General features: G+C 32.3%; 1 protein-coding gene across 5 annotated transcripts in view; it reads left to right on the top strand.

The window, feature by feature from the left end:
• LOC148617735 (C2 domain-containing protein 2-like) overlaps window positions 1-14,439 on the top strand; it is a 72,613-nt gene that overhangs the window by 45,208 nt on the left and 12,966 nt on the right. For all 5 annotated transcript variants that reach the window (XM_088585259.1, XM_088585262.1, XM_088585260.1 and 2 more), the window contains exons 7-11: window positions 1,383-1,491; window positions 4,488-4,552; window positions 5,464-5,594; window positions 10,649-10,826; window positions 11,802-11,927. In XM_088585259.1, coding sequence (XP_088441385.1) covers window positions 1,383-1,491; window positions 4,488-4,552; window positions 5,464-5,594; window positions 10,649-10,826; window positions 11,802-11,927 — 609 coding nt within the window. The remainder of the gene's footprint in view (window positions 1-1,382; window positions 1,492-4,487; window positions 4,553-5,463; window positions 5,595-10,648; window positions 10,827-11,801; window positions 11,928-14,439) is intronic.

The following is a 14,439-nucleotide window of genomic DNA, read 5'->3' as shown; positions in this document are numbered from 1 at the left end:
GTTTTTGTTGGATATTATCAAAATATTTTGACATGTTTTCTTCACAATAACATGTACAAGAAGCTTTTGGATTGGAATAAGATGCACTTTAATATTAAAATGGTCTCTTTAAACTTTGAATTTGTGTTGCTAAAAAGTTTTCCTTTCTTAAAGATAGAAGCAACTTTTTGTGTAGATTGTTGACATGAAAACACTCAATAAAGTATCAATTGGGAAGAAAAGAAAACCATTTTCTTGTCTTCTTTCTCTTAAGCTTTTCTGGTTAATGACAATTATATGAAACTCTTCTCCTCTGAAACTACTTGACTAATTAGAACCAAACTTGGTATGAATGTTTCTTGGGGTATCCTGCATAGAAATGATGTGGGGATTTTTGATTCGTCAAAAAACATGGCTGCCGTTACTTAAAATAGAACATAGGGGTCAAACAGTAGTTTTTCGCATATATCTCCTAAACCGTTAGGTTTAGCTGAATTCTTTCAGTAGTTGAAATGATCCATATTATTAGGACTACAAAAGTCTTCAGACTCCTTGTAAGAGTTATTGCCCTTCAAAGGGGAAAAATGACTTTTTTTTAATAGTTTTCAGTCAATATCTTGAAAACTATGGTAGATCAAAAGAAACTTTCAGTTGTTGAAAAGATCTTGTGATAGTCCTACCAAAGACTTTTTTAGTCAAAATTGTTGGACAACTTCTTGCTTAATTTATTGCCTTTGAACGGTAAAATTCAAGAAGGTGAGCAATCAGGCTCCTGGGAGCCTCATGTTTTTTTATTGGATTCCATATGAAAATCCCAGCCTAAATACAAGAGCTTTAAGAAGTATGTTTACCAAATTAACCCTATCATTTCCTTTTTTTGTGAGATAATGAGGTATAAAGTGTTCCATGAAGGCACCTTTACTTAAATTGATGTCAAAATATTATGCATTATTGTGTCCGAATGAGTTATTGTGTCCATAATGTACTGTAAGTCCCTATGTTGAGTGTGTGAAAAACTAATATTGTGTCCACACTTGCCTCAAGCCAACAGAAACCAGCTGCAGTTGTATCATGCTGTGCTCAGTGAAGGTTTTTATTTTTGGTTCTATCAAGTAATGGGGTTATAACTATTTGATGTCAATGAACACAATTGCATAGATTTATGACAACTATATTGGTTAAAGATGATATGATTATCATTTTTGCCTGTGATATTGTTTACATCGTCTTTGGCATGGGTGTCTTTAGTTTCAGGTATTTATTTCAATTCTCATTCTACTGAGAAATTATGGAAATTATCAGAAAGAAAGGAAATTTAGATGACATGTTTTACATGTTTTGTTTGTTTTGACAGATTTTTACCTTGAACTTGCTAAGAGAACTGTTGTTTTTCTACTTTGCAGGTCCAGTTGATCCAACATGCCTAGTATACTTAGATACACCTGCTCAAACTTACTCCACTAGTGAATGTCGAGGAACCGCTAACCCTTTTTGGGACGAACAATTTCTGTTGTAAGATTTGCTGTTATTATATACCACTAGAAAGCAGTGATTTATCTAATGTTCTGATAATTCAGTAAAATAAATTAGGGAATTTTGCTCTCGGACATTCTCCCGCCAAAACGTCATGTCACAAACATCAATCTGCTGATCACAAAATTGAAAATTTATTTTTAAAAAAGTCAATTTTTTTAAAGAAAACCTATATAATAAATAGGATAATCAATTTGTCGTCGTGAATAACTAATATATAATCACTTGTGCACTCGTGAAAGCTATGCATTTTTCGGCACTCGTGATCATATTTTGGTTATTAACTCTTTCCAATTATTTGTTCTATTAATCTTCCTTTATTAACTGTAAGATTATTTAATGATGGTTAGAAAAGAGTTATTGTTTATGTCTTTGATATAAGTGTTCATGAAATATTTGGTCCTAACATATTCCTTGTATCATTTAGGTCTGTGTTTGATTGTCTGTAACTTACTTCTTACCACTTAAAAATAAACATCCTTCAATGTTTTTTATCCAAATTTGGTACATACTTTACTGAATCCTGTAGGAGATGCCATGTTTAGTGTTAGCTTTTGGATTAATTCATTTGATGCTGAAATGAGTTTCAGAATTTGAGGTAAAATAAAAGGGTAATAAAGGGAACCAAGATTCTAGCGGAAATCAAAAGAATATAATCCAGGGACAAAGACCAGAAATGAAAAACACACACACACACACAACAAAGAACATAAAATAACCAAAATAATACATGCAAAGTAACAACAGTAAATTAGTAACTTTGATTCTACTAAAAACTGGGACCATGGGTCGGGTGCACCGGTAGGGTAAAATTTATGATTCTTAACAAGCTGGGAATAAGTGAGTATTATTTCATCAGAGAAGTTATGTTGAATGAGAGTGAGGAGAGGGAATTGCTGGAATTTTTAAACATACATGTATTATGTATAAATTTGTAGATTACTTTGAATGACCAAAGCAAAGACCTATACACCTTTGATCTTTTCTTTAGTTATTATTTTATACACAAACATGAAATAGGTTTCTGAACTTATTAAGGATACATCCAATTTGAAAATTCAGCATTATATGTATTGATAGAATGACATCAAATATCATCAAATATTTTATATTACTCATTAATGTCCAGCTGTTCAGGTTAATAAAACTTTTTACATATTGTTAAGTACCATTCTGTGTAAGAATCAGGCAGTAGGTGGCACATTAATTTTCTTGATTTGTTTTTTTTTCTGCCTCAAATATATTCAATACATCTAGAAAACAAATGAAAAGCTATTTAAATTTATTCTGAAGCATCTTTGAAGTAGATAAGTTATTGACTTCTTATAGAAAATTAAGTTAAGAAAAATATTTCTGCTTTTTTTTTTACAGTACTAAACTAAACTTGACCAATCATTATCTTAAGAAGGCATACTTTGCAAAAATTTTTATTGAAATTTCTTAACGTTATGAGGTAAAAACTCGGGTAATGCAATAAAGTCTCTGTGTTTTTTTTTCTTTATGTGCCACACCTTATACACATTCTGCCTAATTCTTAGACAGGGAAGTACTGAATTGTTTATTTTAATAAGTTGGAAGTTAAATAACCATGTAATAGGTGTGTTATGCTAGGTTAGTCATAATAAAACTTATGTGTCATTTTTGTGAGACAAGAAAAATTGGACTTGAATAAACTGTGGTGAATAATTGTTGTAATTAGAAGGTTTATTATCTTTTTGTTACTTAGGAAATATCTATCTGTGTTCCCAGGAAAATTTGAATCATTTAGATCCTTGCCAGGTTTAAATCCTGGTCATAGTTAGAATCAGACATTTCCTAATTTATATCATTAGAATTTAGATTCATGTACAGACCAGATTTGCTGTATTTTGTTGTTTGTTAACAGATATTTCACTGAAATTCACTACATATGAACAATTTAGGGGCAAATAACTCTGCAAAATTGTGAAATTTTCTTACTTCGACTAATTTTCTTAGATAGGTAGATCAAGACAAAATTATTATCAATATTTGCACAGAGGACAATTATAAGAGAAAAAGACAGTTAATTTCCTGTGTTTTTGACTGGCAGGTTTCAAATTTTCTTCCAATTTTACCTAATTCTTACATAGAATTGTACATAAGTTCTATTAACCAAACCTATAAGCTAAGACCTTTACTTATTATTGATTTAGAGGTCTATTTACTAGATGTTTTCTTCTGCTACTTGAGTGGCAAAAGAAGGAGTAACATCACATTGAAGCTTTTAAAAGTATTATTTCAAATGGGTTGGACCCTTGTATTGTGATTTGGGCTTATGGTTTGGTTTGTATTCACCAATTGATATGTCTTTTATATATCATAAAGGTTGCTTTCTTTTGGTCTTTTACAAAGTGAAATTGTTACATAATGATAAACCTGTATGGTTGGTAATGTTTAAAATGATTGAATGGGGTAAAAGTTTTATAATGAAAGACCTCCCTGGATGTGTTTAATGTGCAGTCAAAATAACTTAATGCTTCATTATGACATTTCAACCCCTTATGATTCGATAAAAAGAAAAAAAATGCTACAATGTAACATGTTAAAATCTTCGTCCCTTTTTATTTCAAAATGGTCGTGTTTTATTTTTCGATATGATTGATTGATTGATTGATCAATTGTTGCTTATTATTCCCATTTTTACTGTTCCTTTTAGACGATATTTCTCCGAAACCATTCAATGGATTTTGATGAAAGTTAATTATAGGATAAGATGAGTTTTGTAGATTTTTATTATGGTACTTCGGCAAATTAGGGTTTACACATTCTAGAGCTTGTAGGTCAACTGCAGAGTGCAATCAATAGGATGTGCATAAAACAAGATTATTTTGATCTTTGTACAAATTAGATGAGTTATATGTATAATGTTGATTACTAGGTTATCACTCAGTGATGTCACAGTTTAGAGTTCTAGTTTCAGCTAGATTGACAGATTCTAATTACTTTTATTTCAGTGATGTGAATCAAAATTCCAGCCAGATGAAGTTTGAAGTGATTGACAGACGTAAACCTTCTACAGGTAAGTAATTATCTTAACATCTCTATATCGAGGAGTGGGTAGTTTCAACTTCATTCAAGTCTAGGTAGGTTTTCAATTATTAGGATGTTTATGTGCTATATTGATTAGAAGAAAGTGATGTCAAATGATATTTTGACCTTATATGCCAAATCAATTCTCAGTTATATGTCATGATGGTTTAAGGCTATTTTTACTAGTGTTAAGAAAGTATAGTGCATTAGATTAGTAGTAAAGAACTGCAAATTGCAGGGGCAGGTCCAGGTGAGGGCAAAACAGGTGTATGTCCCCCTTTTCAAAGGAAAAAAAAAAACTCAAAAAAAATATTGCAATCTAAATATTGTATTGAATATGGCAGTTTATCATATTTATTCATTAAACATGTCATAATCTAATTTTATATTTATTCTCGTAATTACGTTTCCCCTTCATAAAATCCTGGATTCGTCCCTGGACTGGATAAATCACAACAACTTCAAAACAGTTGGTGCAACTCCTTCATCCCTTGATTGAGGTAGGAGATACAATGACCTTTGTTTTGACATTTTAAATCACAGACCCCAAAAATAATACAATGATTTGCTTTCTTTTTGAACTTTATAGGTTCTGTCAATCATGTCACTACTCAGTTTGGGATCTAGTTCAGTTGGGAGGGAGTTTGTGGGATCTTGAAGATGACTTTCCCACAAAGTTCAAGATCTTTCATTTTCATACTCTCAAGGTCATTTGAGTTTTCTTTCGTTAGGATGCTGGTGGTTCTCCTCTTGTCCAGTGTTATTCACTCCTGACAAGGGCCATAAGGCTGAAAAATTGGGCCTCCTTTCTTCTTTTTATCATTTTTATTCGTATTTAAACCTGTCGTTTAATGCCATTTTTTCAAACTAGTATAGTCAGCAAAAAGAATTTTATTACAGAGAATTTCCTGGGTGAAGCAGTAGTCTACTATGATGAGTTGAAAAGGAATCCTAGTAGTCGACAAATCATATCTTTACAAGGACGTCCAGAAAGAGGCAATGACCTTGTGTCAGGGTCCATTACTGTGGAGGTAAGCTGTTGTCTCCCTTTGTTTATTTCTATTTCTTGTGCTGTAAAGCTAGTTTTATGTAAAATCCTTAGTATGAATTTTACAAACATTTTCTAAATAAAGTATTAGGGAAATCCTATTGATATAAGACACAGTGTGAAACTGAAACCATAAACCATTGATAAAAACAAAATTAAAACAAAGCTTAATTGTTGAATTTATTTCCTTTTCATGTCATCACTTCTAGTTTTATGTTGTCATTTTTTGAAGGAGGCAGACTTAGTGTAAGGGACATAACTCTTAACAACCATTGAAACGTTTGTATTCAGCATTTGACATCAATCTCCTGAAAGCTTGAAAGGTTTGGTGAAATTGAATATGATACAAACATATCACTGATTTCAAGAGTTATGTCCCTTACCATAGGTCTACCTCCTTAATAGCAGCTACCTCCTTAATAGCAATTTTTTTCCTTTCTTTATTCAGACCTTATTTTCTTCGCTTTAAAGCGAAATTCCGTTTTAAAATTAAGCATAGTATATTATTAGATAGGTTCTTAAGTTAGATTGATCAAATTTGTAAATTTAGATTGATCAAGTTAGTAAATACATATCTATTACTTTAAATCCCTTGTAATCTGAAGGGTAAAATAAAGTATTTATATGTACAGTTAAAAAAAATAGTTAACTAAACTATTAAACTATTAAAATAAAAATACGGTGAATTGAATATTTTAGTTTAACTTGATGATAATAAATTATTGAAGATTTTAAAATTTTGTCACAGTTTTCTCTGCAATTACTTTTACTAAACTAATTATCACAGCCACTTGCTAATTTGATTGAGAGAAGTTTTATATAAGTATGCCATACTGTTGAATGTGATTTCAGCACATCAATTTCCAATTAACCTTGTTTATATTTTGATCATACCATTTTTTAAATACAACATTTCTGTAAAAGTTTTCTCTGCAACTATTTATCACAGCCTCTTGATATTTCGACAGTTGCTTTATATAGGGATACCATATCTCGTTTTCAAGCAACTTTGACTTGTTTTTTTATTACTGTATATATTTTGACTATTGAGAGTGGGGGTATCATTTAGTGAGGTTTGCTCACAGTTAATATAGTTTTCACACTATTCACTTCCTCTGTTGTAAACATTTCACATTTAATTGTACAGTACTCATATGGTGTGAATTTCCAATTTTATCATCCATTGTGGAAAATGTAATATCAAGAAAAAATTGAAAAGGGAAGATGTGTAAAGTATAAAGAAAATTGCAGATGGTGGATCAGAATAGCCAATCAAACATGAAGAAATCATACACATTTTCAATACGGGATAAATTCAAATTATACAGAACCTATTACTGTAAAACATGATAATTCTCATGGCAGTTTCAATTTTATCATTTACCTGGTAAGACATTCTATTTTGGCTTGGGAAATGATCACAAATTATAAGCTGCATGAAAGTAGTTTGGTATCAGAAACCACAAAAAAGGTGACATGAAAATTTATGGATTTTAAGTTATGAGGTTAGTATCACAAAACAATAGATAAAGGGATAAGGTTAATGTAAGCTCATGCATAAATTGTGTAAAAAAATAGAGGTAACTGATGAGACTGGAATGTTTCCATCATCCAAGTACTGTACCCACATTTTTATTATGTGTTGTAATCCCGTCATTTCTGCGGTTTCAGTTCCACAGTTTGGCGGCCTAAGACACCTCTTTCTGTTTGGTGTGTGTGTGCTCTAGAATAGAAACATTTGTGTGTCCAGTGTGTCTAAAAATAGCTTTGTAAATAGCAAGCAATCTACATACAGGTGAGTTGCCATGACAACTGGTTTATGTTTTATTGTTGTTTTGTAGTATCAACGACAAGAAAATTGGAAATTTTGGTTCAAGAGTTCAATTTTTATAAATATTTGGTTTTTCTTGAGTTGGCCGATTAAATTCTGATTCATTCAATTTTTAAATTTTTTTATTTTTAGCGGAATATTCAAAATGAAAAACATGAAATATTCTTGTCAATGATAAAATTGATATAGATCTGTATTTAGTTTGCTTGCCATGTCAAAGAGAGATGCACAACTATGCATGGGGCACAACACAGCTTTCAGTGTATAAAACATTGTATACATGTGTATATATTCTTGCAGCTTGCAGATGAATGATTTAAGCATTAACATGTAATCTCAATCTGTTTTCAATTAATAAAATGTTACATCATCTTCTCACTCTTACTTTGCATATGATCATCAGAAAGATTTCTCTTTTTTTAGGTACCGTCATATTGGTGTAAATATTTTGGTTTTATTTGTGGAGAAAAAGATTTGTTATGTTTTCATGTTTCTGATTTGACAATTTCCCAAGAAAATAATGGGATGTTAGTGTTGCCCGGAATTTGTTTATAAAGTTTGCTTATATTTTTGAAACTACATCAAAATTTTCATGTAAATTGAAAGTGAAGTTGGCAGTTCCCCACAAAATGGCTGATTGATTGATTGATTATTGGGGTTTAATGCCCGAGCAGCAATATTTCAGCTATATTCAAGCAATGAACATGAAAGGGATGATAAAATGAACATGGAATGATGAAGAAATGAAAAAATGGATGGGACACAAGTCAACAAATTTTGATTGCCACAAGATAAAAGGGAGGGATGGGTAGGGTCAGGAAATTTATCCTCCTGTGGCAGAGCCCTCAGAGAAATGATTATTATATTTTCAGTACCTACTTTGGTTATTTCTTACACAATTAAATGAAAAAAGGGAGTAGTTAATGTCCTTGACTACTCTTTCAGATCTTGCATAGACAATTAACTCTTACAAAAGTGAGAATGCTTGATGATTGGCATTTTTTAACAACCTTGTCTTCCCTTTTGGGTCTTACATGGTTGGTTTTATTTGTAAGTAAAACCCAAGATTGTTGGTGATGGAATCTGGCATTTTAGATGCACAGGAGAAATTGCAACATATGTTTTTCATGAATGTTTTTTACCTAAATGACCGCCATGAAAAACATATGAAAAACTTACATTTTGGGCTAGCAAATTAATTGAAGAAAAGTATGTAAGTGCAAATCATATGGTATTTATATGTCGTATGTGAGTTGAGTATGATTTTTATATGAATTTTGAATGTAATTGTGTTATTTTATGTATATGCGCAAAAGAAAATTTCAATGTCGGTCCTAATGACATGTTGCAATTTGTCCTGTGTACCTGACCAAGTTCCTTGGTCAAAATATGTCCTGGCAGTTTGGCTTTTTAAAATTTGATCTAACAATGTGCCATTCATATCCCTTCAAAATGACTGTTTAAATCATACCTTTTCCATATATATTGGTAACTGTCCACACCTGATTAGGCTAATTTAAGATATCAATATAATACACTTGGAAGTGCTCTATTGGCCTTTCAAAAAAAATAGAGAGAGTCAAGACTGTAAAAGTCATCAATGAAGAATAGACTGAGATAAATTCCCTAAGAGCATTCCTATGCATGAAGATAGCAATAATTAATTAGAAAATGAAGTTTTCTTATCTCAATATTTGATAACCGATTCATTTTGCATGGTTTAGATTAGATGGTATGATTCTATGAGTGCATTCTTGTTATATATACTGTAATCATTGATTTGTTTAATTTCATTAGATTGATTTCTGATGTTTCTTTTCCTTGAAATATATTACATTAAATGTGTAAATAGTGAATGTTATCGTGGGTCTTAGGAAGAATTTGTATGTCTCTCGTGGAAAACATTGATTACAGTTATTTTTATGATATCAAGAGTTTTTGCCAAAATTTTTTCTTTGTTCATTAAATTGCAATTATTGACATTCTTGATTTGAAATTATACTGTGACAAAATATGAAATTTTCCTCTGTACTGTAATAATTCTGAAATTTTTGTTCCTGGTTTCATTAAAAATCTCAAATTGAGATTACCTCAAATTCATGGAGTTTTTCCTCAAACAATCCATTTAACAAAAATTTCAGTTGAGGAAGAATTTAAGGAAATCTTTAAGTTGAGATTTTGAATGAAACTGAACCTTTCTCAAAGGAAGAAACTGTACACAAAATATGCACGAAAGTGAGCCCTGCTATTAAAAGAAAAAACTAATTAATATGTGCGCATAAGTTCCTGAACTTTCTGTATTATATATCTATTACATGTAAACTTTTTATACAACCACAAAACACTTGTGGTTATATGGTGCTGCTCTCTGCTTTGTCCTGGTTGTTATCTGTAGACTCTTGGTTTTTGTGCAGTAGCATGAATATGAGTTGGTTGATCTTTATAAAATTTTATAAGATTCCAAACCACAAAAGGAAGGTTGGTGTTGATATTGGGAGTTATGGCCCCAACTCTTTTGGAAAACTAGCCTTTCATAGAATTTAACTATGTTGCACCAGTAAAAACATATGGATGTCCATGATATTGCTTCATAATGTTCTATACCACAAAGGCTGGGATTGATTTTGGGGGTTAAGGTTTATGAACCATTTAGGAATGAGGGACCTATAGGACTGGAAACAAGCATTTTCCTGATGTCCAGTCAATAACTTGACTTCAAACAATTGGATCTTTTTAAAGTATGCACAAGGTACCATGCCTCGAATAGAAGGCTCGGATAAATTTTTGAGCTTATAACTTGAACCAATAAGGAATTAGTGGCCAAAACAGAACATAAACAAGCGTTTTCCAGATGTTCAGACAATAACATAAGTAAAAGGGAATGGATCTCTTTTAAATTGTACTGCAGTTCCATATTTCAAAGGGAGAGTGGGATTGATATTTGGTGTTCACTATTATAACTTCTGCAATTTAAGAATAAGAGGTCACAAGGGAGCCAGAAAAAAACGAGTTCGTTCTGATTTCTGGATGATAACTTGATTAAAAGGGAATTGATCTCTTTGAAATTGAAACACTAAGTACTATACCCCAAAGGAAGGTTGAAATAGAAGCACAAAGTACTATACCCCAAAGGAAGGTTGATATTGATTTTTGAATTTTTTATCAAAGGGGAAAAGGTTACATGATCTTATATTTTGTCTTTTCAGCTTCTGGTGTTGAATCCTGAGGAAGCTCAGGCCTATAGTTATGCAGTCTCTAAAAATCAAATTTCACCAAAACGTACCATTGAAGTAAATCAGTCTAAATCGCCGAGTGGAACTCTCGTTACCACGACAACAACTACAACAGAAAAACATAACAACAGACATGATCCTGGTTTAAACAGTAAGTAGAAGTTTTGATTATATCCTCCCACAATGACATGATGGTGTGACCAAGGAATACATGTCGTCTGTATTTACTTCTTTAAAGTGCTATTCTTTGTAAGAATCAGGCAGTGGGTGAATCATGGTGGATAAAAACAGTCATTCCATGAAATTTTATTCTAATCTTCATCTAAAGTGCAGAAATGACATTCATTTCTTTTTTAAGTGTCAGTAATTTTAGGTATAAACTATATGAAATGCATTGCAATTTCATACTCAAAGGGAGATAATTCACTTTTCCCCTATCATTTTGTTGTTACTTAAAACTTACTTTTCTGCATCTTCAGACACTTCTAAGACAAACAATTTCAGTATACCATTAGCTATGTGCCCACATTATCAAAATCGTGTGTTCTTTCTGAGCATGATTGATTGGGTTTTTTTTCCAATTTTGCATGATTCTTAGGTTCCAGCACTAAATGTTACATTTTAGAAATTTAACACAATGTAATTTGAGAGATGTATATAAGAGAATACCTAAACAGTTTACCTGTCAAATTTAAGAAACCACCTTAATTGTCTGTTTTCCTGGAATGAGTAGTATTTTAATGCATGTTAACTCCAGTTTCTGTCTAATTTAATACATTTTTTATTGATTAATGAATCATTTAATGACAAAGGGAGATAACCAGATAATCAACACTGATCTTTGCTTAGATTCTTTCTCTCACTCCAACAATACCATATACAGTATTTTAGAACTATTTATGTGTACCAAAGGATGTGAACATTATCAGAAATTAGGAAATGTTTGCATAATGCAAAATGCAGACAATGACTTGGAACATGCAGTGTTTTATTATAAAACTTCATTTATCATAATTATTCTTTCAAAAGTAAACTACTTTTACTACTATAAAATCTTTTATAAGTGAACATATCAGGAATATTTCATAACTGTGCAACCCTTTTATAATGCATTTTCTCTTGCAAGGTTCACCAAATTACATAGAGAAAAGACATACCTTCGATTATGATGTTTCCCAGACGTCAAGTTTGGACAGGACGTTTACACCAGATAGCAGTTTGATACCAGATCGATCTCTTTCACAGTCTTCTGGTAGGTTTCACTCCCCTACCTTTGTTTATGTCAATCTTGATACCATATTCTTCTTTCAAAGTTTTCTAGTTGGTTTCACTCCCATTTTCAACAGTACCATCTGGCAGTACAGCAAATCACCCCAATAGATTTTTTAAGACAAAATGAATAAATAAACACATTTTAGATATAACTTGGAGAAAGCTTAGTTTATTTTCAAGTTCAAATATATGTTGTATGAGGCCTAGTTACAACCCCTATCTTGCAAGATTTATTATTTTCCTTGAGCTGGCATGGCCAAAGTGTGAGAAGTAATCAGAGTGAAGATAACCATTGAATATCTGGCTGTCTCCTTTTGTCATTATTGATATTTATCAGTACATTTTAATACTTTTACTACACTGAGAAATGAAATTATCCTACATTCGCCTTCGTTAAAAAGGGTATCATATAGCATAGTAATTGAGGTGTGTCACAAGACAAGCCATATCATTCTCAGTTAAAAGAGGTCAAAATCATGTACCATGACCACGACCTTAGACCCGTATAAAACCAGAGCTCCACGTGCTTTCTTCATTAAATTTAATTGAGACGCAAGGCAAGTTGCCACGCAAACGTAGTTCGCATTTATTTTGAATTTCAGTTTTGTGGATTTTGATTTTCTTTTCAAAGGTATTTTCTTGTTTATTCTATTTGCAGTTTCTATACTGTTTTGAAAAAGATTAAAATGTATTTCTAGACGTGGTCTAAGAGTTTGTATATTTTGTGTTGACTTTCATAGTAGTGTTTCAATAGTCTGCATGTAGTCTAGATTTATCAGTAATTTTAATGCTAGACGTGATCTAGTTACGATCTGTTTCGGTTGTTCTACTAATAGATTCCAGACATAGTCTGGTTTGTCCTAGTTTTTGATCTTAAAAAGTGAAATTATGTCTAAGGATAATATTAATATTACTGACATTCTTTCTTGCCAATCTGATATTGGGGATGAAGTTAATATGGAGGAGAATGAAGGTGTCCTGAACACTAGAGATTCAATTTACAAAACTGCCTTGTCTAATACGAATAATAAAAAAGGTAGAATAATAAAAGGGGGTACTTCTAAACGTAAAATTACTACACAGAGTACTAGCTCTGCAAAGAAAGCTAAAAAGTCTGCTACTGCAGGTAAAAAAGTTTCTTCAAGTTTAAATTTAGAAGAACTAAGAGAAGACCTAGGTATTAATTACCTTGTTAAGAATATTAAGGTTTTGTCAGGTCTACTAAAGGCTTCAGAGACCACTGATAGGCCAGTGCCTTTATCTGTCCCTTCGTGTGTTCCCAGTTTTTACCCCAGTCACTCCAACCTTGTCTATAGGTAATTCTAGTTTGTCTAACAGAACCAGTACTGTGACTTCTGCAAGTAATAGTAGGCCTAATCCTGTAATTTCTTTGCCTCATTCAGTTGAGCCCACCCCCCTTGAAAATGAGCCTTTTTTTTGAGGTCACAGATTATGACTACAATGAATTTGATTCTAATATTTTAGAAGATTATGATAAGTTTCAACAAGAGGAAGCAGAAACTAGTCCTATGGGAGTAGACCCTAGGAATGCTTTTGATCAAGCTTTTGACCAGTCCCCCTCTTTAGTCCTTCCTACTACTAATGATCTTGGTGAACCTTTAGTTTCTGTGCTATGTGACGTAGATCCTCCTAATCTTAATGAAGGTCTATATGAGAATGAGTAAAATATTCCACAATTGGACAATGAAGAGAAAACTGGTCCAAAAATTGGTATTGGCCTAGCAAGGGCTATCAATGCTGCCCTAACTTTGAAGTCCAATAAAGATAGTTTAACAGAACTTACTAATAAATATGCTAGACCAGAAAATCCAGCTTATCTCTTAGCCCCAAAACTTAATAAAGAAATTTGGAATCCTTTGGGACAACCTGGTCGAAGTAAAGACTTTAACTTGCAAGAAATTCAGAAATATTTAGCTTTTGGGCTGATGCCTATAGTATACATGGCAGATAAATTTGCAAAAAAAAGAATCAATTGACCCTACTTCAGGGAGAAAAGATTTGACAGATGCTTTCAGTCTGTTAGGCCATGCTTTGTTGCGAATTTCTAATATGAGAAGATCTCAGATGAGATCAAATTTAAATGATTGCTATAGTAGGATTTGTTCAAGTGATGTACCTATAACAGACAACTTTTTTGGGGATGATTGTCTTAGTAAGTTAAAAGAAATGGAGGATATTAATGAATATCCTATTGTTAAACCTTCTGCCGCTAGTGTCCTTAGAAACATGCAAATCCCTGCTAATAGGTATGGGCCACATTATGGTCAAGGGGTTTTAAACTACAGACGCCCTGCCCCAAGGAGAGGAGGGCAGGGCAACGGGTTTTCAGTCTCAGAGGGGGCTACCGCCCTCGCTTTCAAAATCGTCAGTTAAGACCACTGATGGGATTTCCAGTGCCTACCAATATCCAAAGAAGATCATTTGTCCGTCGACCTTATTAAATCAGAAGTCAAGAATACCTGTTAAGGTGA

The sequence above is a fragment of the Perna viridis genome, chromosome 5, assembly GCF_037379345.1.
Source record: "Perna viridis isolate PV_CMFRI_1.1 ecotype Kerala chromosome 5, ASM3737934v1, whole genome shotgun sequence".
NCBI lineage: Eukaryota > Metazoa > Mollusca > Bivalvia > Mytilida > Mytilidae > Perna > Perna viridis.
Note: the sequence above shows the minus strand (reverse complement) of the source record. Positions and strands in the feature narration are given on the sequence as shown.